The sequence below is a fragment of the Ostrinia nubilalis genome, chromosome 8, assembly GCF_963855985.1.
Source record: "Ostrinia nubilalis chromosome 8, ilOstNubi1.1, whole genome shotgun sequence".
NCBI classification, from domain to species: Eukaryota; Metazoa; Arthropoda; class Insecta; order Lepidoptera; family Crambidae; genus Ostrinia; species Ostrinia nubilalis.
Genome location: NC_087095.1, coordinates 5,329,655 through 5,354,749, shown reverse-complemented (window position 1 = coordinate 5,354,749; position 25,095 = coordinate 5,329,655). Strand labels below are relative to the sequence as shown.

The window sequence follows — 25,095 nt, the reverse complement described above, 5'->3', positions numbered from 1 at the left end:
AATTGTGATTGATAGTCAGTAAAATCAGTCAATAACGATTACAGAAACATCAAGTAGGTATCGTGTATAAATTACAGAAATATTATGTTTCCCACTTTACATCCGTTATGAAAAAAGATGGAAACAGCTATAGAACTACTGGAATTAACAAACACGTGAGCATTGAAGAAATTAAAACAATTATGTTTGAATGGTTTCACCTTTTTCACCTTCCATTAATCTAGAATATAATTTATAACAAAAGATACAATTTTATTCTGATTAACTTAATAAGCCGCTACAGGCGTTTGACAAGAAGACAAGGCTCAACAGGATTGGACGGCTTAAATTGCCCAACTTGTCCTTGTATCTAAGCTCTATTTATCTTTGAAAATGTATAAAATACAGTGATCCAAGCAAGTAGGTTCAAAAGTGCTAACAATTGCCAACCAACACTAAACTGAATGAATTTAAGTGCAGTTTGAACGTCACTGTCGCCCGTTCAAGGTTTATAGGACAAGGCGACTGAAGAAAGCTGAGAATAATTGCGCTTTGACCTAATAAAAGCACAAAGATGTGCAGTTCACGTGGCGGGACGAGTTTATTTTTAGTTTACAGAGTAATTAACCAATTAAATACCTATTTTCTTCACTAAAATAACACCATCCGTTGTGATAACTATTAAAATAGTCGTTAATTAGGTATCATAAATAACTTGATTAGATTAGATTACAGTCTGTTGCCTGAAATAATAAAAATGACATCATATCAGCCAATGGCACTCTCCTGCTCGACGGAAGCTTTCTCAAGCAACGTTAAAAGCACGATTTCCTGCATTTTTCATCCAGTCCCTGTTAGCAATTTACTAATTTTCTTGAGCTAGTGTTGGCGTAATGCACTACGTAGTATGCCATGAAGTTGCAATTAAATCAAACAACTATAGCTTCGATGAATGTTGGTTTATTACTAAGTAATCTAAGGCTGGGTTGCACCATCTTTTAACTTTGACAAACGTCAAAAGTCTGTCAAACTCCATACAAAATACACCGGTTATCGTAATAGTTACTGTTAAAGTTAGGTGGTACAACTCGGCCTCAATATAACTCAAAGGTGACTGACTGACTGACATAATGATCTATCAACACACAGCCCAAACCACTGGACGGATCGGGCTCAAAGTAGATGTTATGACGTAGGCATCCGCTAAGAAAGGATTTTACGAAACCCCACCTCTAAGGGAGTAAAACGGGATCCACACGTACGAAGTCGCGGGCGGCCGCGAGTTAATTATAAGAATACAGTTTTATATGCTTAAAACATACGTCACCTCAGCCGAAACGTGGTCTCCATTTCAGAACCCATCTACTCCAGCTTTCGTTGGTTCCCCGATGTAATTACTTAGCTAGCTGGTCCTCTAACAGCTCGCTAAGTTATTACATTGCCTCTAAACATTTGTAGCTGGTATAGGTACTCGTACTACGTAACAATTTTTATTTAATCTCCATTTAGTTGAGGATGACTTTATATAAGTAATAAGAATGTTTTTTTTAACTTAATTCTATTCCTTAAGAAAAATGTCACAATAAAATGAAGTGCTGATGCGAATTTTGTTATACAGAGTAGACATTGGATCGTTCATTCACAAAAATAGTTTTATATGAGTTATGAATATTTACATAATTTTATTTTGGTGCCTCTCGACATCTATGACGCATAAATACCTCAATTACAGTCACACATATTTCACATCGCGAACGTTTGATACTCCCATAAAATGTATTTTTGTAAACATGTGTAGGTACTCTTGCGTGTGATTTATGCATACTCACAAGTACAGTAAACAGCACGTTAACCACAAAATGTCGAATTTGCCAATGGATTTTAACTTTATGTCCATAAGGCTTACATCAAGTAGGAGTTTTTGTGGTTTGTATGTGTTGTCGACTGTACAAACGTCAAAAATATAATTTTATCGCTACAGGGACAGTAAGGGAGTGACACCATAAATTGAGCGCAGGTTGTTCATCCTTTGTAGGGCTGCCACATTTTACTATAGGAAATGGAATATTAATTCTGTATGCAAATAAGAAACGGTGGATACGAATATTTTCAAAAACACATCTTAAAGCTCCAGCTAAATTAAATATTCTATAGTGTTTGGAGTACCCAGGTTCACCACAATAGTCTAACGGTCTACCAGGCACAAAACTCTGACCCTTGAATCGGCAGTCCAATGACGACACCGTTTGGCTATTGTTGCCTTTTTTGCACTATATGTAGTATGCAAAGCTCGAAATGATCTGTGAAGACATTAGCCTTAATAACGTTAACCTCTTTCTTGCTCGCGGTTAACATTTAATTATTGGTGTCGTAAATCTCTTTTTAATTACAGCTTCCGAGACTTTAATTACCTACGGGATAAACTCGGATGTTATTTTACTAAAGAGTAAAGGGAGAGGGTATCAATCAGAATTTTAATGAGCGGCTGCATATCAAAGTATTTCCGCGCAAATACACGTGGGATTTGGGCATTCCGAAAATAGGTTTTTTTTTTGCAAAATGTTATGTCATTAATTTTATTGAGATTCAGTTTCAGGGGGCTATATTTACGTATTCATGAATAATGGAATAGAAAATTGTGAAAATCTATTAATTTTTTATGCGTAGAGTTGTGACTCCAGAAATAATACTTAGCCTTATTCTGATTACAATACTATTGCCATGGACCTATAAAAAAAGGCGGACGGAACTCGCGCTACAACAAAACTGTGACGCAAAATTTTGGCGTTTGTCTATTGTGTGAGTGAATTTAGGGATGCCATGTTAGCCAAATCATTTTACCCATTTATTTTAAGAAAAACATAGATCGGCAGATGTTACTTGGAAATGTAGACAGAATTATTCCGTGCCATTTTAAAAGGATGAAAGGGGAATGCGTTGAGGTAGGCGCGAAATTTTCAATGTTCAAATTTTCTAACATTGTTTGCAAGTCAGTGTGTCAGGGTATGTACATAATCTTGATCAAAAATGATTCACGCAGTTACAAATTACGAATCTTGTGTACATTATAATCATAATCTTATGCATCATCAATATATTATTATTATCTCTGGTAGATTTTAACATACAACCTGTACCTCTAGTAGGAAAAACTTTCGAGTTCGTTTCGTTGCGTATTCAAAGTGTCATCGAAAAATTTTGTATGAAAAATTAAACAGCGCCCCCTATATTATAGCCGCCCTAGGGGGCGCTGTTTAATTTTTCATACAAAATTTTTCGATGACACTTTGAATACGCAACGAAACGAACTCGAAAGTTTTTCCTACTAGAGGTACTGACACTGACTTGCAATCAAAGAAAATTTGAATTTCGCAGTTCCACATTTTTGGGAAGGATCAAATTTGCCTATGAAAATATATCCCATTAAAACACAATTATTATGCTAATTATTTTATTTCCATAGTATGCGTAATAAATAACTAAAAAGTCCTAAAATTATTATTAATTTCCCATATTTCGGGTAATTTTCCCACGTAAATAACTGAGAACACTGGTCTTTGACGTATTATTTTTTCGAGTGAATGACGTTTGATTTCAATTAATTTCAATATTTTAATGTCGGGAAATAAGTGATTGGATTATTATTTTGCCTGTGAAATGTGATTCCTTAATTTTTGTTTGTTCGAACAGAACGGTTTTTACACAATTTCGTCACACAAGACATGTCGTATTCGTGTTGTTTTTTCGCTGCTTAAATGTGTCAACTGTGTGAAGTTTGCACTCGAAGTGGTGTATCAGGGTGTGAATGTGTGCGTGCCGGCCTATACGTACAGGCAAGCTGGTGTATCCTAATGTCACAGTATTTTGTTGATGAGAATCCGTCCGACTTTTTTTATAGGTCCATGACTATTGCATAATCTTTCGGGTAAGAATAAAAGCCGGCAGCAATCCTACTTTGATAGCTAGAGCCACGGTTATTGGCCACAAAAAATTCAGACAAGAATGTTTTTCAGGATTATTCAAATACCTACCATGATTTAGAGCGACAGTGAGGATCATCACGTCAGAGAGATGTTTTGACAGTATCAACTGCAATGCATTTTGACGTTTATCCAACCCAGCATTAAGTAGTCTTTTTCAGTAAGCCAATCAGTTTGGCTCAACAAATTCACAGACGACACGGCATTGGCCCTGGACGGAAACCAGGACATGCCATGACATGCATCGCTTCGCGGCTAATGTGCGGGTAGGCTAAAAATAAACAAGTGCTCACATGTTGACCTTTGTAAAATGTGTACACAAACATTCAGTCACTGTCATATCACCACCGCCTTACTCTTTCTGCATGACCCGTGGTTGACTGGCAGAGAATGCCATCCGGCATTAAGTCCGCCACAGTGCATTTGTTACTTTGTGTGCTGAAGTATAAATAAATAAAATAAATATCACTGTCATTCAGTGTTTGGCTAAAAACTGTAAAAGGACATCGTGACTCCGTTTTGTAAAAGTGATCCAAGAGCTCAAAGACTCTTTCGTTTTAGATAATAAGATAATTATTAACATAATCTAAAACCCTTGAAAGAAAAAGACTGTCTCAGCGATGTGTTGTATTGAGTAACCACCTGAACCGTGTGTGGTGGTTACTCAATAAGGTAAAAAGTTAAGCATTCTACGTTACCAGCAAACTCAGATAGTCATCTTCTTCTTCGTCGCTACACCCTTGCCAGAGTGGTCGTGGTCGTCACACCCGGTCCGGTGATAAGCCCAATCCGTCGCCTTTCCTCCCGCACTGCAGCCTTTCTTGTGCACTCGTGGAGTGGACCATTTGAGTGCGGTTTTGACCTGGTCAGTCCAACGCTGAAAGTTACATCTAAGAATATACAGATTACCCAGGTACACCTACTATCTGTGTCCTCAAAAATACTCTCATGAAACTTTAATGTTTGCTTGATGTTCTTCTTATGTGGGTTTGTTAATGAGAGCACGTTTCTAATCCCCCCATCTTCCATCAAAGAAAGGAGAGTGCGCGTTTCAGGCGTTACTTTTATACGGCACTTATTTTTATCCTTAAGGATGTTTCAAGACATATGACGAGCTTTACGATTAATATGAGATTATAAGCGGTCAAGGACTTCTGATTCACATTTCCTCTGAAAAGTATTGCTTTTTTCCTGAAACCTGCCAAACCAGTCTATTTTTGACTTTTGGACTCTAAAATTAGGATTATTTTTTGGATGGTTTCGATTTTATTGAACTCAAATGTACCTATTAAACAATTATATAGGTTGTTTTTAAATAAATTAATCTAGCGGTCTCTGCACTAAGCGTAATCATCTCTTGTAGGAAGTGACTTCAACATTCGATTATAATACATTTTGGGAAGCTTGCTGAAACTTCTTACATTTTCTGTTCTGAAGTATTGAGATTTATCAACAAGATAAGGCCAATACCAAATAGAGTTTTCCAGCATTGAGCAATTGTTTTCCCATTATCTCTAAATTCTTCAAGGCCCATGACTCATCTGACCTACTGGAGACGCAAACAGAGATAAATTTTAATCGTCTCCCTTAACACACAAATTGGGCAAAGCTGTTTGTTTGGGCAACGTGAGACGGTGCGAAACCGAGATCATTTCGTTTAAAAACAATAACAGTCAAGTGCGAGTGGTTGCTTTATGATTTAGCTAGCCGTCGCCTGTGACTTTTACCTTTGACTTGTGACTTTAATCTCTACCAACTAAACTAAAAACTAAACTTAAACTTCAAATTGCTTTTTATTTAAATACATTTCTATGTTTTGGTCCTATAAAAATCTATTGATCGTTTCTTATTAATCAAGCTATTTAAATAAAATTAATACATAAAATTTTATCACTAATATTAATCAAAGATAACAGTATTACTTACTTTAAAAAATAGTAGGTAGAGTATTAGTAACACAAAGACATCACGTATTTGTGTAAACTCTCTTCAGTTCTATTTTCAATGTTTCATTTGCGAGACCCATTTAAATTTCAATTAACGTATCAATTAAACGAAGTAACCTGGAAATATTTAGGGCAATTTAACTACGTTGTAAAGCTTAACTTAACTTTATGGAACATTTATCCAAAGCTCTAAATATTAGAGCTTCCGACTGACTGGCGCGATTTGAAGTTCCGAGCTAATAATTAATCTTAACTCCAGTTGAATTTAATTAAGCTAGTCAGGAAGCTACTGCACCTTGTAGTGCAGTGCAAGAAACGGCGTATTAAAATCTGTATGTGAACGAAATTAACAAAAGAACTTGATCAAATGCAACTGATTTCATAGTAAAGATAAATAGACTTATTTCAGTCTGTAAATAGAAATAAAGAACATTTTATTAATTTTACACAAAACATCTGTAGAATACTTTAAAAAATATGATCACACTTCTACCATCTAGGTAAACTAAAGTACGACCATATTCATTTCAACCATAGTCTAGCTGGTAATTAATGTGACAGTTGAATGAAACAATGGATCCTATCCTATCTTTTTTTTTTTGCTTTTTGGTTACAACGACGAAATGCTTTCAATATGGCGCCCCATCTGCGCGCGCGCATTTTTCGGCGTTGGCGTATAATTTACCACGATCATGCCCTGAATTGATGACAACTACCAACGGCACATCAAGCTGACACTGTGGTGTCTTATATGGTTGTAATAGGGTATATTTTTCAACAAAAACGTATGGTCTCATGTGCTGTCAGCAGTACAAAGATGCCGCTTTGATCGAGTTGACGGACATGACGTGCTTAATCGATGTGTACATCGAATACTTACTTGTTTTGCTATATCTGATGGGAATGGATCCCATGGACTGGTCCCTAGCCTGACAGAGCTAAAGGATTTTTAAGAATGAAATTCAATAACCTTTCTGTACTTAGGTACCTTTAGTAAAACTGTTGATAGAAAAATCTTAAAAAGCCTTTGGCAAATAATGGCCGTCAAGGATTTTCATTATTGAGTCAGTAATTTAGCTTGAAGGAAAAGGGAAATCGTAATCGTCAAAATTAAATGAAAAAAGTGATAATGAAGTTTTGAACTAAATAAAATAGAAAGGTGAAGGAAAACCTCGATTGACTTCCTTCAAATTCAAACAAGCTGTTGCCAATAATAGCGAATGTCATTGGTAGTCGTCTAATATCTTCGGACCCGCAAAACTATCTATGAAAAGTATAATACCTAAGTGTACCTACCTAAGGTAGAGGAGACATACTTTGACTACCTACCTACTTATTTATGATTTATATCATTCACATTGTTGCTTGCATCGACTGTTCTCACCTAGGCTATGTCTACACTAAGGTGTACCCGCCGGCAATCGTACCGTCCACATGAGCACTTGAAGTTTCGCGAGTGAATTAATAATCGCGCTCAAAGGAGCCGCGTGGACCAGTGAACGGCCTCCGCATTCGTAATTAAGCACTGTAGCACATCAGGCTGTACATTTATGTTGGAATATAGCATCTATTACGTCTACATAAGAGGCTATAGTGGTTAACTTGATGAGAGAGAGCTACAATGGGTACAGTCAACAGAATGCTTGTACTGAGAGGTTAATTTCATATTAGTTTGGAGTTCGGTAACCTTATATTACTGATATTACTCGTAGTAACAAAATTTAATCGTACTAATGAAATAAGCGCGAAAGTTTGGATGGATGGGTGTTTGTAGTTTGTAGGTACCTACTATCTCGCGTTAGATATACCAAATGGATTTTGATGAAACTTTATAGTAATTTAACTCGTTAAATGTTAAATTCCGAAACAAATTGATGTCAGTTGGAGTGACCTTTGTCCAGATGGTTTGTATTTCAAATTGGTGACGAGGGGTTTCAGTCAACTATACTACTAAAGTATAGTACTAATAGTAGTAACATTTTCAGATGGTACTTAGTACGGAGTATGTTTTTTGCCAATAGGTACAACCAAAATTTACGGTATGCTAGTTCTCCCGTGTCCAATTAGTATTTCATCAAAAAAGTACTTAATGAATTTGATTTAGAATCCCTTAATTGAAATAGGTATTCAACAAGTTTGCACAGACACTTCAAAGGTAATTACATTTTTTATTAACTTTTTTATACCTCCAATTTGATTCCCAAGTAATAGTTCTACCGATTACGCTAAAAGTGGCCAATTTAGACAAGTTTTGAGTTGAGTTATAAAATCGTGACTCAATACAAATTCATAGAACATTCGAACCACCATCCTTCTCTAAGTACGAAACATTATATCCTACACAAGTAGAACCAATCTAGATAGTGGTTTTCAAATTGCCGGAGCAAATCGAAGTTTAACCATTCCAACGCGCGAAACAGTTGCTTGAACAGTCGAGGGTGTTATTAACCATTTGCATTGCAGCTTTTTGCTTTCAAACTATCAAGCTATTAGACTCATTCACACTTTCATATTGACTCAATCCATACAAGACTCTCGTTGGAATGTTGTCGTGTAAAATAACAGGTCCTGAAATACAGTAGCATCAGCATATAAGCCGGACCGCAATAAAATGTTACAATGTAACTACATCAATGAAGATATTTCTGTCTTCAATAGCCCATTCGCTATTACCCTTTTAATGTGTGGACAGTATAGTGAAAATTATTGGTTACCTACCTAATTAGTTTTTTTTTTACTCTTACTGCCACGAGTAAGAAATGCCAAAAATTTCTTCCTTAAATTCTGTCATTTCTCGTCTGCCGTTATTGAATCGTAATAGAAAAAAAATTGTCAGTCATATCTGAAACAAATGTCACTACACCGTAGGTTGATGCTAATGACCCCTGCCCAATCTGTGATCGATATTAATTCTCAAAAAAAATTTTTTCCTATATTTTTTACACTTGAAATGTAAACTACATTCAGTACATTTCAAAGAAAAGTGAGTTTTTAAGTCTATAAGGTACTTTCATACTTAATATTGATATAGAGTTTCGAGAAAACGTAATTAAGCGAGTGAGTCAAGACTCAAGACATCTGACTCGGGCTAAGACCACGTTACGGCCAATTTCTCAAAAGCCACTTGAACTTCCAATAAATCTATTTTAAACATTATTTTGTTTACAGACCAGCTCCTACTTATGACTTCCTGATCGCGAATTTTATGATAACCGCAGGTTATAAAACAATAAATAAATATTTCATTTACAAACCGTTATGGAACCCCAAATAGAATGTCGTAAATTAGAGCGGAGAGATCTAATACTTAACTACTAGAGTTTGGTTTCGACCATTTTAATTTAAAGTAATTTATTTCGCCCAATTACATTGATAAATTATGTTTTGAACAAGTAGACCGTAAGTAACACATATTGTAAGAAATTAACATTTAAAATAAGTAAAAGAACAATCCATATAATTGGGCTTTTTAATAAACTCGTTTTTGTAATAAAAAAAATACTGGCCACTATTTTTTTCATTTTTAATTAATTAACATTCCAAATACAAGTTACCAATATTTTTTTCCACAGACTAGGTCTCACCCACGATGGAGAAGGTCAATGCGAAAAGGATTCTCTCCGCGGATCGGTGATGGCGCCAACGGTGCTGGCCACTCTTCAAAACTACGCCTGGTCTGCATGTTCCAAGGAGCAGTTCCACGAAAAGTCAAAGTAATAACAATGTATTCTTAATTATACTTATCTATTACAAAAAATAAATAAGTGCAGGTATTACGAGTAAGCTATTTTTTTCATCAAATTATTTTTATTTCAAATTTTTTTCTAAATACATACTATTCTGTGGCACTGACCATTCAGAAAAAAAAAGTTTTGGTGAAAAAAGTTACTAAAAACAAATGACTGGCATTACATTGAGAATTAAAAATACACGGGCCTAGCCTAATTATGGTATTTATTATTTTACATTTTTAACATATCTTTGCTAGAGGATAAAATGTCAAATCACTTATGGACAACCTTTAAGTACTTATTGTTACTTTAGTCTATCAGTTTGATTGATTTGGGTCTTGGTCCTTGGTCCCACATTTATATTGCAAGGCTGTCGGTCAAATGTACACACTTTGAACGTACACACTTATGTTTTGAATACACAAAATTCATAATTATGATATTTTTCAAGGAAATGGTGGTGCCTCCATGAGAGAAGTCAAGACGAAGGGGTGGAACTGGGAGGTGCTAAGGAGATCTCAAACTACGTGTTCACCATGGACGAACAGTGTCGGACGGAGTTTGGAGAAGGGTAAGATAAGTTACGTTAATTATTAATGATGCTAGTTAAGGTAACTTGAACAACAATGCTAAGTTCTTGTCTGCCATTTTAGAGCGTTTTCAAACTCATGGCGGAAAACATCTCGTGAAAGTTATTATTTTGAGATTGATAAAGTGTAAAGTAAAGAAAGAAAACCAATAAAGAGTAAAGTAAAGATAGTAATGTTACCTACTACGTAGTACCTAACGTAGTAGTTAGGTAGGTAACTTACTATCTACTATGTAAGTTAAAATTTGGCGAGTAAAATGACAATATACTGGCTAGGTATGTGGCGCACCTTACAAGTTTTTGAATTTTTTGAATAGCAATCAAAATAGGTATTCGCTGGGTGCGAAGTACTAGGTGGGGGTAACATAATCGATCGCAGCGCTCATGGTGGTCAAAAGTAGAAATAATGTAAGCTCTGTCATCAGATGTATCTGTCAATGGCAAAGCGATTCTACTTAATACATTTTAATATCATTAATTAATCGCATGAATAGGGTCCTACTGGGAACTTAAATAAAAGAGTGGACTGTTTTTCGATAGGGCTGGTTTAATAGCCGTTTACAATTTGGAAATAACTAGACTATACAATGTGGTAGTACAAAAATGAGTCACAGTAGTTGTTGTGCACAGATGTTTGCCTTATGATGAGAGCGTGAATTATTGAACTCTGCCCTTGTTTTGTTCTTAATTCTTTTACATCTCGGACTTGTCCAGCCAATACCAACAACTTTCCTTTAAATACGGTTTGTGGTTGGAATTTGATATTGTAAAACTCACAAACCCGGTCTTCAAAACAATACTCATTTCGATCTGAAAACGATGTTTAATTTATTACTAGTGATACAGGAACATTTAAATATATTTACTGTTATATAATGAAACCGTTAAAGTAGCTTTTTCTTTTTGTTTTACTGTAAAACTACAACTATAAATAAAGTAAACAAACCCTGACACAATCAAAATTAAACACACTTTTTGGACTTACCTCATTTGATTTGAATGACCAAAATTATTTCAAAACGCTTTTTCCACCCAAATCGTGGTATCACAACAATTTATTAGTTGAAAATATTTGTTATTTTTTCATTTCAATATTTTTTCACAAATATACGACCTAAATGTCAATGTGACAGAGCCCACAAAGTTGTTGACGCTAGTTGGCGCTGTAATCGTGCACAGAGCCAATACGATATAAGTAGAAAACTCATTCAACCGATAGATGTTATTATGATTAATAACACTATTCAATTACGTATGTAATCCAATCAAATTGCCTTTGATAGTCTTACTAAGTGTAGCTCCAAAGGAAACATGCAATAGCTGAATGCCAATACCCTGATCCATACAACCCGAAGGAGATTCGCTTAATCTATCTCTTATTCACCCAATTTGAACTTTATAGCCTTTGATATAAGATCGTATTTATGAAGATGTCAGTCTTATAAGATGACGGACCGTATCTGGGGTATTCCGAGCAAATCTCGATGTAGTGGGATATTCGAGCTGACAGATTAGGTTTCGATAGTGTCTATATCGATATTGTCACATGTACAATGTACACGTTTTCAGACACCTAGATAACATCGAGAATTAAAAATCAAACACACGGTTTAGTTTCCAACTTTTGAACCGTTGTAATATAAAAAATAGTTTTTGTCTAACGAACTGTCTCCTTTTATAGTATGTACCTTTTTTCGGTAATCTTCATGAAAACTACGAGTATACCGCAATTTCACGAGTCATTGAACTCTTCCAGCTCTACTGACTCATATGAGGCGCTCCCACCGTCCAAATACGAAGAACACTCGTGGAAACACAGAAGCGTATCAGGTTTTACATTATTGTTACAAAATAACACTTATTACAACTATGTAAGATGCTACAGGGGTACTTAAGCTTGATGTGCTCTAGTTCTAAGGTTAGATGATTACCTACTTACGCTTTTACGTCTGCGTCTGACGTCCACCTTTATAAAGATTATCCGACATGAAAAATCCTTCCCTTTGTCATATGATCCGCTCACTTTCCTCCCTGAAACGTGGAGTAATATCTTTTAATACGTATGTAATATAATACGATTTTATGATACACATGTGACTGGTAGGATACATTTGTGACCTTTCATAGCTGAGATTGAATATGAGTTTTCTTATTGCTGCGTAATACATTTTTCTGAGTAGAAACTAATATTTGTTCAGGTACAACTAAAAAAATAATTACACTGTAATTTGATTATTACTTTTTGTCGGCGAACTAGTAAAGGAAGGTAAGGTAATTAAATTGAAAGGTTCGGTCGGGATGATAGAAATGTTTGAATAAAAAACGCTGGTCGGAATATTCCATCTGAAAAGAAAAACCATTACGATGAATCTTGGGAAATTCTCTCTAACATGAACCGCACCTAAGCTGTGGGTGGAAGCCTATGCCAAAGGCGGAATATTCGTGTGATTCCTTTGCCTCGTAACTTTGTCGATCTGTTTATTAGGAGTTTAACGCTTCAGTTAGATTTGTCAATTGAAATGTGAATTGAAGTCGGAATAACTCTCTCGATTCGATGGTCGATCGCCTGACGATCTGACGATATGATTCATGGGAATTTAGGTCTGGCTGCGCTTAATTTCGTGACGTGGCCCTAATTATTGAGAACAAAGGAAGATAGTACATTGTACGACGAGATGAGGCGTTCACTCAATCTTTCCATGGCAAACAAACGATAATTACCACACACAATGTAGCTGGATGGACTAATTAACCGTGCGTGCGTTATCTTTTAATTTACAAACCTTTTTTGGCAACTGGCTTGTCCGGTAATTGACTATACGGAATCATAATTAAGGGCGATATGAATTACTTTGAAAGTAAAAGAAAAATAACATGTTGTTACTTACTCGTTAGGTAAGTATTAACTGAAACCCAGAAACTGTTCAATCAATGAAATAATTTAGGTATTTGTAACTAAGTATGATCTATTTCTGTATCAAATACTTACTTTTTTATTTACTTAGGTATAACATTTAGATAAGTGATTCATAAAATTTTAATTTAACACGGTAAAAAGAAGATGAGACGTACGTTTTCAAATATTATGTTTATTATGTTGTGGTAGTCACCAATTATTATAAATGTAAACTTTTGTTCCATTTCATAAGTTCAAACAGAGTCGTTTTATAAAGTTCTAAAATCCACAAGAGACTAGATATTTGAGAAAAGTTATTTACTGAGCGCGCCTTCGTTTACTGTAAAAGGTAAAGTTTCGCTAACAAGGAGTTTTCCAAAACAATTTACGAGTGTAGTGAGGAAAGCCGGTTTTCTGCAAGGCTTAAGGTTTACTGAAGTTTGGGACCCTCAGTATTACATAACTTTGCTGTTCGTGATTATAAACTGTACCTATTCTTTTTCAAGTAAGTACTAAATGCACTACCTCTAAAGTGTCGTTTTTCTACTAAGCCCTTTTAACAGTTGGAAAAAAGGGTAAAGTATATTTAAACTGTTATGAAAGTAGATTCTAGTGCGCGATGATTGCAGGGTGTTTTATAATCTACCGTAATAATAGATTAAAGTCTTTTATTACTGGTTGCATCAAGCTAATGATAGGTTACACTATAATTGGAGCAATTGAATAACACGAGTAAATAAAGGAATAATACCTATTTTGACTTTAATTTATACGCAAAGTAATGTTTTCTATTACTGTTTATTGAATAAATCAATATTAGCCTCAAATATTGATAGATTCAAAACAAAATTCAAAGTAGAAACAACTCAAATACTGGTCAAATGGGAGACTGACTCTTGCCAATATGAAAGGAAAAAAAACCACTTATATTTTCTTTCTTTCAATAATACGTTTCTTGTGTGTATAAGTTTCTTATAATGTTTCCTATTAAGTTCTATTACATTTCATGAGATACAGCCTGCTGATAGACAAACAGCCTACGTTAACATTATTTGTATGGTCCTGTTGCTTCGTAAAAAATACGGTATCAACAATATAAAAAGTTACAAACGTAGTTGCAGTAAAAATACAATAAAAAATAAGTACCTAGAGGTGAATAGGCATTTACAGGGCAGGTATGTACCATCTTAGACTGCATCTCACATTTTGGTGTGAATGCGGTCGGCCTTGTTCTGCATAAAAAAATCAAGGAGGATGTCATCAGCATCACAAACACACATTATTAAATAAATTAACGAGTTTGTTTACATTGCAGGTTCTCAGTATGCAGGACGGTGAAGGTGAAGTCAGCCTGTTCAAGGCTCTGGTGCGCTCACCGCGCGGTGCCGCACGTCTGCCGATCCAAGCGCGCGCCGCCGATGGAAGGCACGCCTTGTGGACATAACCGGGTGAGATTTGCTATAAAACTATTGTATTAGTAACAATTGATGGCTTTCTTGGCGACGGTGAAGGTAAAGCAGCGTGCTCAAGACTCTGGTGGTGAAGGTAAAGCATCGTGCTCAAGGCTCTGGTGCGCTCACCGCGCGGTGCCGCGCGTCTGCCGATCCAAGCGAGCTCCGCCGATGGAAGGCACGCCTTGTGGACATAACCGGGTGAGATTAGAGAAATGAGTTGATATCTATCTTAGCCCAGGCCCTCTCTTCACTATTTGATCAAGCATGGAGAGCTATGTCTTTCCACAAATAGCGGTAAACTCGAGGATGGTTTGTGAGTGGCGGGACTCCTATATAACCTGGTGTTGTATTTTCGGCAAATTATGGCACATCATTTCATGCGCCTTAAACTACAAGGTCGAAACTATGCTGCCTTACCAACTATTACTTATTCTGTGGCCTTACTAGGTATGATACTATAGCTCTTGCTCTAGCAAAATAATTTGTTAATGTTATACCTCAATGGACAAAGATGATATCAAAAAAGTAAACTATCCCGTTGTAAATTATCGCCACCCTGGTGGAAATACGCTATGAAATTCCTCTTTAAAACAATTTACTAAGGATTTAACGCATTCAAAATAGCCGGCTTAGCGGTGTAACAGTAGCTCTACATCAGCAGACGTCTTTATATTAAAGCCACAGTTTCTAGTTGCATCTTAGCAACACGAGATTAAGATCAGTGGAACCATTCAGTATGACTCAGAGGCGACAAGCCCAAAGCGACAGAGATAAGTCCCGTGATTATGTCAGCCCTCAATGCAAGTACCATATTACCTATCAAGAAAGGCTTGTCGTTGCAATATCCGCAACGAAATTCGGCCGTCTAAGTAAAATCACTCTTTGGAAGTATCACACTTGCAAGATACCTACCACATAAAGATATGTGATAACATACATAGATTAGGTACCCTGACACACCCAGAGACATACCGAATAAGTTTGTTTGCTCTATTTGGTTTCTGATTTCGACAAGTTCTTATAAAATCGAAGGACACCTTGAGTGTGCTCTTATTCGGAACTCTATTGTCACGTAAGCGTCACATCTTCGATTTAATAGAGTATGAAGGTTTTTCTCGATCCAATACCTTTCTCAATTTCCAATTGCGCAACCTTACAGCATTGAATGCAAAGGGATAACTTGCAAGTAATATTGCACGAGTCAATACGAGGAGCATTCCACAATCCACATGCAACCCTACACGGCTGCAACAAAAAATAGAATCGATCAGTGCACTCATCATACGAAGATATAGTAGGATCACCCGTTGTTAAGGTTGCATCACACGTCCTGGGGTCCATGACCAATGTCTTACGTACCTATCATAAGATCTAGTGATTGCATTAACGACTTTATTTCTTGTATATCACGATCTACTTGTGAGTGATGTTTGTCCCACTCTTGAACTAGTATGTTATATGTTTTTCTGGATTTTTATTTTCATAGTCATATTACGCTTCTGCCACTATATTGTAGATGACTTAAAAAGAAAAGAGCGAGGATTTCTATGCAAAGTAAAGAACACTGAGAAGACAACAATTAAAGTCTTCTCTTAGTCCCATCTCTCTACTTTATTAGCATGGCATTACAAATTAATATATGAGAGATTGTAACTGTAGTGCATCATTTGAGAATCGTTCTGAAGAATAAACCTGCTGCATCTGTCTACAGTTGTACAAGCGAATACGTCGCGTTCGGATTCCGCCTCGTACGTGCCCACACAATCGCACGTGAAACAGCATAAATTCAACAAAAATCCTTTGTGAACACTCTCGAGCAATGCAAATGGCCAGCTGAGGCCTTCAGATAAATGCCTCGCTGCACAAAGTAAACCGAGAATGCTTTTATGATGTTTTCATCTCGAATTTGCGTTAGCGCGTTCTTATTTATTTACTCTGTCTCTTTGTAAGTTGCACGTGAAAGCAGAGTTGTTCGCGGGAAATAATAGTGATTTAAAATTTTATGCGCAGTGCTTTGTAGGGAGGACACACAAAGCACGTGTTGAAGGTGTAAATAGAAGAGTATAACGGTGAGATGTTTGAATATTTGTTTCATAATAAATAATAAATACCTACTTATTACAAAGTTTGTTGTAGGTAGGTAAGGTTTAACCCATTTAGACCGATAATTATTTTTGTAAATAAAAATCGATTTTTCACCAAAAACTTACAAAGGGAAGCCTAAAAATCATGAAAAAAATATTTAAAAAAATAATCCATAAATAGGGGGCCGTGGGGAGCCCGTACCATATAGGGTACAGTAGGTCTATAAGCAAGCAAAACATAGTCGTTGTTCAAAGAAGATTTTTATTTATTTTGTATGATATAAAATAAAAAAAATCACATAATCACTAGTATCACACTTGGCATATCTTGTAAGACGTTTTCTGTGATACTAACCACATTTGGTTCTTTTTTCCTACCTTCTCCGAAGTTAGTGAGGATAGCAAAAGAAGACCTGGCTTCTTCTGATTTGTTAGGTTTAGTGCTATCCATAATCGCATTTAGCAACACTATGATGGAAATTTAGCAAATCCATCGAAGAAAACTCTGAGAGTTATTATTTACATTGACACTATCTTTATCGCCTAAATATTCGTCAATCTGATCATCATTAGCGGTCATCTGACAAGACAGCAGTAGAAAAATACCAAAATTGCTTTATGTTTGCTGAAATTATCAAATTTTTCATGAGTTGTGGTAATATAGTGAAGCATCAATAGCCTAAAATAAATAAAAATAATAAATATTAAATTATATTTTTTCTAATGATTTGCTCATGCATAGACCTACTGTACCTTATACGGTACACCTATTTTAGACTGGAATAAACCGTATAAAAATAATCTCAATAATATTTTTTTTGTAGTCATGATATCTATTGTACTCTATTTTTAAAATAAAATTGATAAATAACATAATTTACCATGAATAATAAGAAATTATACTTTCTTAAATACATTGTAAATATTTTTTTTGTTTTCTGTCGAGGAATTTCATAAATATTTCCGAAACCACTTGTTAAAACATATTTTTAAATATTTTTATGTAAAATAATCACTTGAAGCTTACTGTCACAATCATTTTTACAAATTAACAACAGTTTGGTACTTCGAAATATTTTCGAAAAGATACCGTACCACATAGGGTACGGTAGGGCTAAATGGGTTAAGAAAGTAGGTAAGCGTAAATGTGATAATTTATAGCGATTTAAATTTTTAAGTGGAAGATTGTTTCGTAATATAATTTGTTTCATGAAATATTTTTTTATTAAACTCATTGTTATTTATTCGTATCTACGAGTAATTTCTACTCACTTCACATAGAATTGTAGAGCTTATTAGTAAGTAAATGCAAAATAGGTAGCCGAGTATATCGTGCGATGACAAAAGGGGTTCACTAACAAAACCGAGCGATAAAAGTCTCAGGTGTGCTTTCATCCAATTTCGCATTGATCGCGCCGAGGCTCTCATGTGGCCCAGACTTTACGTCTCGCTAATAAATTTTAAATTACACTTGATTGCGAAATAATAACCGTCTGGTCTGCAGTGCAGGACAAAGAGATGAACAAAAAATGAGTAATGCAATAACATTCACCGTACCGTACGGATTGAAGTACCTACCTACTTACTCTTCGAGATGTATAGGAATTCGAAACTTAATTGACTTATTGTTCACAGCATTACGAAGCACATCGCCAATATTAATAGACTACTATAAGTACCACCCACCACACTTGAGAGTATTGATCTTTGTGTTTGGTTAACCCAAATCTGAAACTATTCAGAGAAAAAGCTTAGATACATTTAAAGAAATCGTATTAACACCACAATTTTGATTACTTACATCAATTAGCTTTTGGGAAGTAATAAACGAAATTACATTTATGGCACAAAAGTAGCCATTTTCATTTTACGTTATAAATAAATTGATGAATGGATTGTGGGCATTTCTACGGGGACGACCGATCGACCTACTGGGGCGAAAAAAGTACATTTAAAATTGAAGTACGGACTTGAATAAAATCACACGTATTTATAGGACTCTTGACTTGATGGAGAGCATATTTAGAAGACCGCCAGGTTTTACATCTCGCCTTGAAAAAATCCGAAAGTTCAAAAACGGGCGAAATTTGGCCTAAAATGGAGTGTCCGGTTTCCAGAATTTACTCGTTTTTGCTTCATAACTTTTGAAATAATAACTTCCCCATCATGAAACCTACATTCACAGAACAAGGGATAGTTAATAAAGCTATATAAATGAGTTTCTTTATTGCAAGTCCTTGAGTTTTAATACAGTAACACATTTAAATGTTGTCCGACGTGTGTGCCTCAATTCCGTGATTTTTACTTTTGTGCTCCTATATCACTAACAACGCACAGTACGAACACCCACGACTGATTCCCATAAACTAGCAGTTGCACTCGACTGGTCGAGCAGTATAAAAGAGGGATCTGTCGCTTTGAGGAGCATTTTTCAGAGGTTTGAAATCACTCAGAATTTTTGGTCACTGGTCATTTCTCAAACCGGTGTGCGACATTAATAATGTTCATGAAGTATATAATGAGATTACTGCTCAATTAATTAAGTATTTAACTGATATCTGCCATTACGTTTGGTAGAAATTGTTGCAATTTATTATATTTTCGAGTAATTTGATAAAATGTGATTTTTCCTCAATTCCGTGGATCTCAATTCCGCGGAATATGGGGCATCGAATTGAGAAAACACGTACACCGAATTGATATTAAATGAAAATAGAGACTTTTATTGTACTATAAATTATTTGTGTAACTTAAAATAATAATGAAATCAATAGAGCATAATAATAGGGTGAACTACCAATCATTGGACCGTACCAGTCATTGAACCGAAGACAATAAAACTTATTTTTTGAGGTTTCATTAAAAAAATACACTGCTGTTGCTATCTTATCAAAATAATTCTTCCAGGTTCTTCCCTCGACCTTCACCAGATCGTCGGTCTACCTAGTGGGGGGCCTGCTCACTGATCCGTGGTTTCCACTCGACAACTTTTCAGTCCCAACAGCCATTATCTGTACGAGCTATGCCCTATGTGCCCCGCCCACTGCTACTTGATTTATGCAATTCTGCTGGCTATGCCGGTCACTTTGGTTCTCTTGTCGATATTCACATTTCTGATTCTTATTAGGCTCATAGTAAGCAACCACGTTTCACATCCATACACCATCACTGGCAACACACACTGGTCGAAGACTTATGTCTTAAGACACTGCGGTATTTCAGACGTAATAGCGAAGCTTCCCGATCGATGCTTAGCTGAGTTGAATTCAGCGATAGACCTCTTTCTCAAAGTTGGACCTAACTATCTGGACTCTTGTTCCAGGTATATACAATTGTCAACAACTTCGAGTGTAGTCTCCAACCTTCAGAGGAGTGGGTTCAACACGGACATTTGACATGATTTTTGTCTTGTCCATGTTCATTTTGAGACCCACTTGTTGAGAGTCTCTACGGAGGCCATCGAGCATTGTGCTTAGATCTTCCAAGGTCTCAGCCATGACTCCGATATCATCCGCGATATCGTGACTCCTTGGTCTTCTGTATAATCTGCCGTAGCGTACCTGTGTGTGTACCATAATACTAAAGCCTTTTCGGAAACAATCTTGTTCGGAAGACTGGAAATCGTCGAGTCTGCGAGCGAGATGATTCGTAAGGACTCTCGAAAACAGCTTGTAAACACGCCTCATAAGTGAGATGAGTCTACAATGCTAACACCACACTTCTGTGCCATGCCGAAGGCGTTTTTTCTTCGAGAATGACGGAATTGTACTGCTTCTGTAGAGCCCTTAGTAGCGGCGAAGCTCAGCCATAATACCGTAACACCTGGTGCCTTGTTGTATTTCATCTATTTGAGAGCCATTTTAATCGTGTACAAACTGACGTCCGATATAATATTTTCGGTATAGTGTCAGGTCAATCTAGCTCTTGGGTTTTGCAATATTTGTTTTATGTGTAAGGTTAAGAATAAATAAACAAAGAGACCCTGTGTTATGTATTTATTTGTTTTATTTAAATAAAATTAAAATAATATATAAAAATATATAATATAGATTAAGAATTTATTATAGTTCGTTATTAAAAAATTAAACATATTGATTAGGATTTTTGTTTTATTCCATTGGTATTTCAGACACATAAACCTAAAATGAACCATCTAACTAATAGACCAGCAATCAGATATCAAAACGTTTTAATTATTTATTATATTGATTATTGAAATATATTAGGTATTTCTTCATAATGTCATCAATTCTAAGTTTGCGGAGCGATTTTTATATTTGGAGATTCATTTCTCAATTCCGTGATTCATTTTCTCAATTCGGTGCTCTCTCAATTCGGTGCTTAACATTTCTCATAAACCACTTCACAATATTTAGTGACAATGCTATTTTTACATTCAGAATAGAGTAACATTTATTTTTTTGTATTAAAACTACTTAAAAAAATAAATATAAATTTTAGCACCGAATTGAGAGAAAATACACCGTACAGTAGAAATGCCCTTGTCAATATTTTAGGATATTAAGAGTACTTACATGCTGGAGTTTTGGGCTGACACTGTAAAGTTTGTTGTCGACACGTAAAAAATAAGAAAACATGCTGGAATATTACATTACGTAGTAGGTACAGAAAATATGTATTTAAAAATACGCTTGATGAAATGACATCATATTTCCGACAGCCATCTCTCTTGATAGTAAATGAAATAAACTTATTAAACTACTCTTCATTTAAATACTAATAGCATTTGCTAGCGAGGAAAACATTTTAAATAAGTAGGACTTAAAGTGGTCTAAGTACTCGGCCCACGATGAAATGCTAAATGAGAAAAGTATGTTACTACATTTTTATATTTCATGAGTATTCTGAAACTGGAATTAAAAAATAATCTCCTTCTGCAAACCGTTCCTGGAAACTATTCACTCGCGATTATACCTATAATATTTTCCCCATTACGGACATCTGAAACAATTCACTATCTCGATTATCCCTTTAAAATGGAAATGCAAGTATGTAAATAAATAAACAAAATAAGTTATATTCTTACTGTCTAAAGATTTTTTATGCCGGGACATTAAAAGCTAAAAGTTTTATTTAAATAGTTTTTAAATCGCACGTAAAATTGAATAGAAAAGTGCCGTTTGAACAACCGTAATCAATTTCGAATCGCACTTAGCGTTCATTGATGAATCCGTTCGTTTAATTTTTAAAACTGTAACTCAAGAGCTATTAAGCATTATAGTACGAGAGCCCACGACCAAAACCATGTGTCATAGCAATACGGCAAAAACCCTATAAAATCGTTAGATTGTATGATTCTGAACCCGACTAGGTGTGTAGTAACGGTCGAAAGTGTAGCAACTGAGTGGGAGGCCATTTCTGCTGTGTCAAAAAAAAAAAGACAGTCGGTATTATAGCAATACGTCTGATAGTGAAAATGTACATAGATTTTATAATTGTATTACGAAAAAGTTTGTTTTCAGACATTTTGCGCGTAGCATATAGCCTGTGCGCATTTTTGAAAATGTCAACAAATTTAGCCGACCTGTATTATAGCAATACGGATAATTATTTTTTTTAACTTTTCGTATTGCTGCCATGATTACCAAAAACCTGTTTTCAGACACTTTAAGTGTATCAAAAAGTTGTATGATAGAGAAGGTGCTACACTTAATTTGTCTGATATAAATTTTTTGCACATGTGGACAACTTATTTTATCATGTCCAACAATTTTCAGACATATTGCTATGATACCGATCGGTAAAATTTGTTAACATTTTCAAAACGGTCTCAAAATTTAATGCGTTCACATTTCCGTCTGTTAATTGTTTTGTTCGCATCAAATAACCAAAATTTACTAATAAAAAAGATTTTCAGACGTATTGCTATGAGACATTTTTTTTGTCTCATTTTTAATTTTTTTAAGTGATTTTACGGGTTTGCGCTACACCACTAACGTCTGAAAATAATGTTTCCGGTATCTCAGAACTATCATTCAACTACAGTCTGCAAATCAGACATATTGCTATGATGCAGTTCGGTAAAATTCTTTGACAATTTTGAAAATTCGGTCAGATCAAACGCTACGCGGAAAATGTCTGATATTGGTATTTTCGAGTTCAGGATAATCGTATCTATCGATTTGATGCGGTTTTGGCCGTATTGCTATGAGACAAAAATTTTGGTCGTGGGCTCTCGTACTATTATATTTAATTACTGTGTGGCGATGGCGAACAATGAAGCGTGGATGAATAATAATTGCAACATTGTACCACTCCATTAGGCCTACCTCGCACATCATTATGTAATTATTTCCAATTGCATAAACATGATGTTATTAAAATGTTGCTTTTTAGTTGAATGAAGAACTTTTAGTTGACTTCATTATACAGTATGATTTAAACTATGGAACCAGGACGTAACAAACTTCAAAACATAATAATATGTTTCGTTTAATTGCAGTGCAGTGGCAATGTTTCTTTTTTGACCGTCTATTTTAGAACTATCACACTACAGCTACTGACCTATGTATTTATCCCACCCGTATGACATACATAAAACCTCAATCTTATTCATTTTGTCCCAGTGGTGTGTGGACCGAGTATGCGAGCTCATGCCGGGGCAAGTGGAGACGAAGGTGGAGGAGCCAGCTACTCCGCAGTGGGACGAGTGGAGCACTTGGAGCGAGTGCAGCGCCGACTGCGGCTACGGGCTGCGCCGGCGCATACGGCGCTGTCGGTACAAGGGGTAAGCTGATGCGACAGTAGTCTGTAATAGTGGTGCATGGACCGAGTATGCAAGCTCATGCCGGGATAAGTGGAGACGACGGTGGATGAGCCAGCCACGCCGCAGTGGGACGAGTAGAGTACTTGGAGCGAGTGCAGCGCCGACTGCGGCTACGGGCTGCGCCGGCGCATACGGCGCTGTCGGTACAAGGGGTGAGTTGATGCGACAGTAGTCTGTACTAGTGTCGGTACAAGTGATGATGTCGGTACTAGTGTCGGTACAACTGATGTCGGTACAAGTGGAGACGAAGGTGGAGGAGCCAGCTACTCCGCAGTGGGACGAGTGGAGCACTTGGAGCGAGTGCAGCGCCGACTGCGGCTACGGGCTGCGCCGGCGCATACGGCGCTGTCGGTACAAGGGGTGAGTTGATGCGACAGTAGTCTGTACTAGTGTCGGTACAAGTGATGATGTCGGTACTAGTGTCGGTACAACTGATGTCGGTACAAGTGGAGACGAAGGTGGAGGAGCCAGCTACTCCGCAGTGGGACGAGTGGAGCACTTGGAGCGAGTGCAGCGCCGACTGCGGCTACGGGCTGCGCCGGCGCATACGGCGCTGTCGGTACAAGGGGTGAGTTGATGCGACAGTAGTCTGTACTAGTGTCGGTACAAGTGATGATGTCGGTACTAGTGTCGGTACAACTGATGTCGGTACAAGTGGAGACGAAGGTGGAGGAGCCAGCTACTCCGCAGTGGGACGAGTGGAGCACTTGGAGCGAGTGCAGCGCCGACTGCGGCTACGGGCTGCGCCGGCGCATACGGCGCTGTCGGTACAAGGGGTGAGCTGATATGACACGGGACTATTCCCACCTCTCGTTACCGCCGCTGCAACTCCTGTGTAGCCAGGATCTACAACTTGACCGCCAATAAAAACCCAACCAATGAAGGTCAAGTTTGTCCCGTGGTAAAATTAAACTGTTAATGGACCCGCAACGAATTTAATTAAAAAAAACTAGAGAACAGAGGAGTTTGAAGTTAAGGTTCGACTTCCTTCCATTGCCAAGCGGATGACAGTTACTAAGTAGTGCATGGACCGAGTGTTCGAGCTCATATCGGAGCGAGCGAGCGACAAAGGTGGAAGAACCAGTAAGACGAGTTACCACGGATTGTGTAAGACTAACTTCATTCGGTTTTTTTTTTTCGAAACTATTGAAGTCCATTATTCTCTTCCGATTCCTGAAGCAGAAGTAAGTACTTACGTCTTTATTAGGATTTCTATAAAAGTGCCTGACTTTCAGAAAATAACGGGCATTTTTTTTCTGCCACAGGTCAGTGTCAAACACCGCCTGCGAAGGCGCCGGGTCGCAGGTGACGGCTTGCTGGGCGGGCAGAGCGTGCGCTGACACGCGCGATGCACGCTCTGAACTCTGCGCCAGGCAGGATCGGAGGCTCATACCGTTTATGCACAGTGATGGTAAGTTGTACAACTTTAACTTTATTTAGGCAGAACAATGCAGGTATTTGACCGCAATCGCATCTGATGTTAAATGAGATGCAGTCTAGGATGATACATTATCTGCCCTGTAAGTGCCTATTCACTCTCGCCTTGAAAAGGCTCGGATTATAATGTTCGGGAAAGACAGCAACAGGCAATGAATACCAGTCCCCAGCTGTTCGCATCATGAAAGAGTTATCATCAAGTCATTTAGGAC

General features: G+C 36.7%; 1 protein-coding gene and 1 long non-coding RNA gene across 2 annotated transcripts in view; one reads left to right on the top strand and one right to left on the bottom strand.

Annotated features, from left to right (window-relative positions):
• The window catches only part of LOC135073792 (A disintegrin and metalloproteinase with thrombospondin motifs 1-like), a 60,758-nt gene that overhangs the window by 9,510 nt on the left and 26,153 nt on the right, over nt 1–25,095 (top strand). The window contains exons 5-9 of the mRNA XM_063967971.1: nt 9,478–9,618; nt 10,088–10,207; nt 14,437–14,569; nt 23,247–23,407; nt 24,712–24,857. Of these exons, the coding sequence (XP_063824041.1) occupies nt 9,478–9,618; nt 10,088–10,207; nt 14,437–14,569; nt 23,247–23,407; nt 24,712–24,857 (701 nt within the window). The remainder of the gene's footprint in view (nt 1–9,477; nt 9,619–10,087; nt 10,208–14,436; nt 14,570–23,246; nt 23,408–24,711; nt 24,858–25,095) is intronic.
• On the bottom strand, nt 10,753–11,357 carry LOC135074133 (uncharacterized). Its single transcript, XR_010257758.1, has 2 exons — nt 11,211–11,357; nt 10,753–11,035 (listed from the first exon to the last, which is right to left on the bottom strand). It is a non-coding gene; the product is annotated as an uncharacterized LOC135074133 (long non-coding RNA).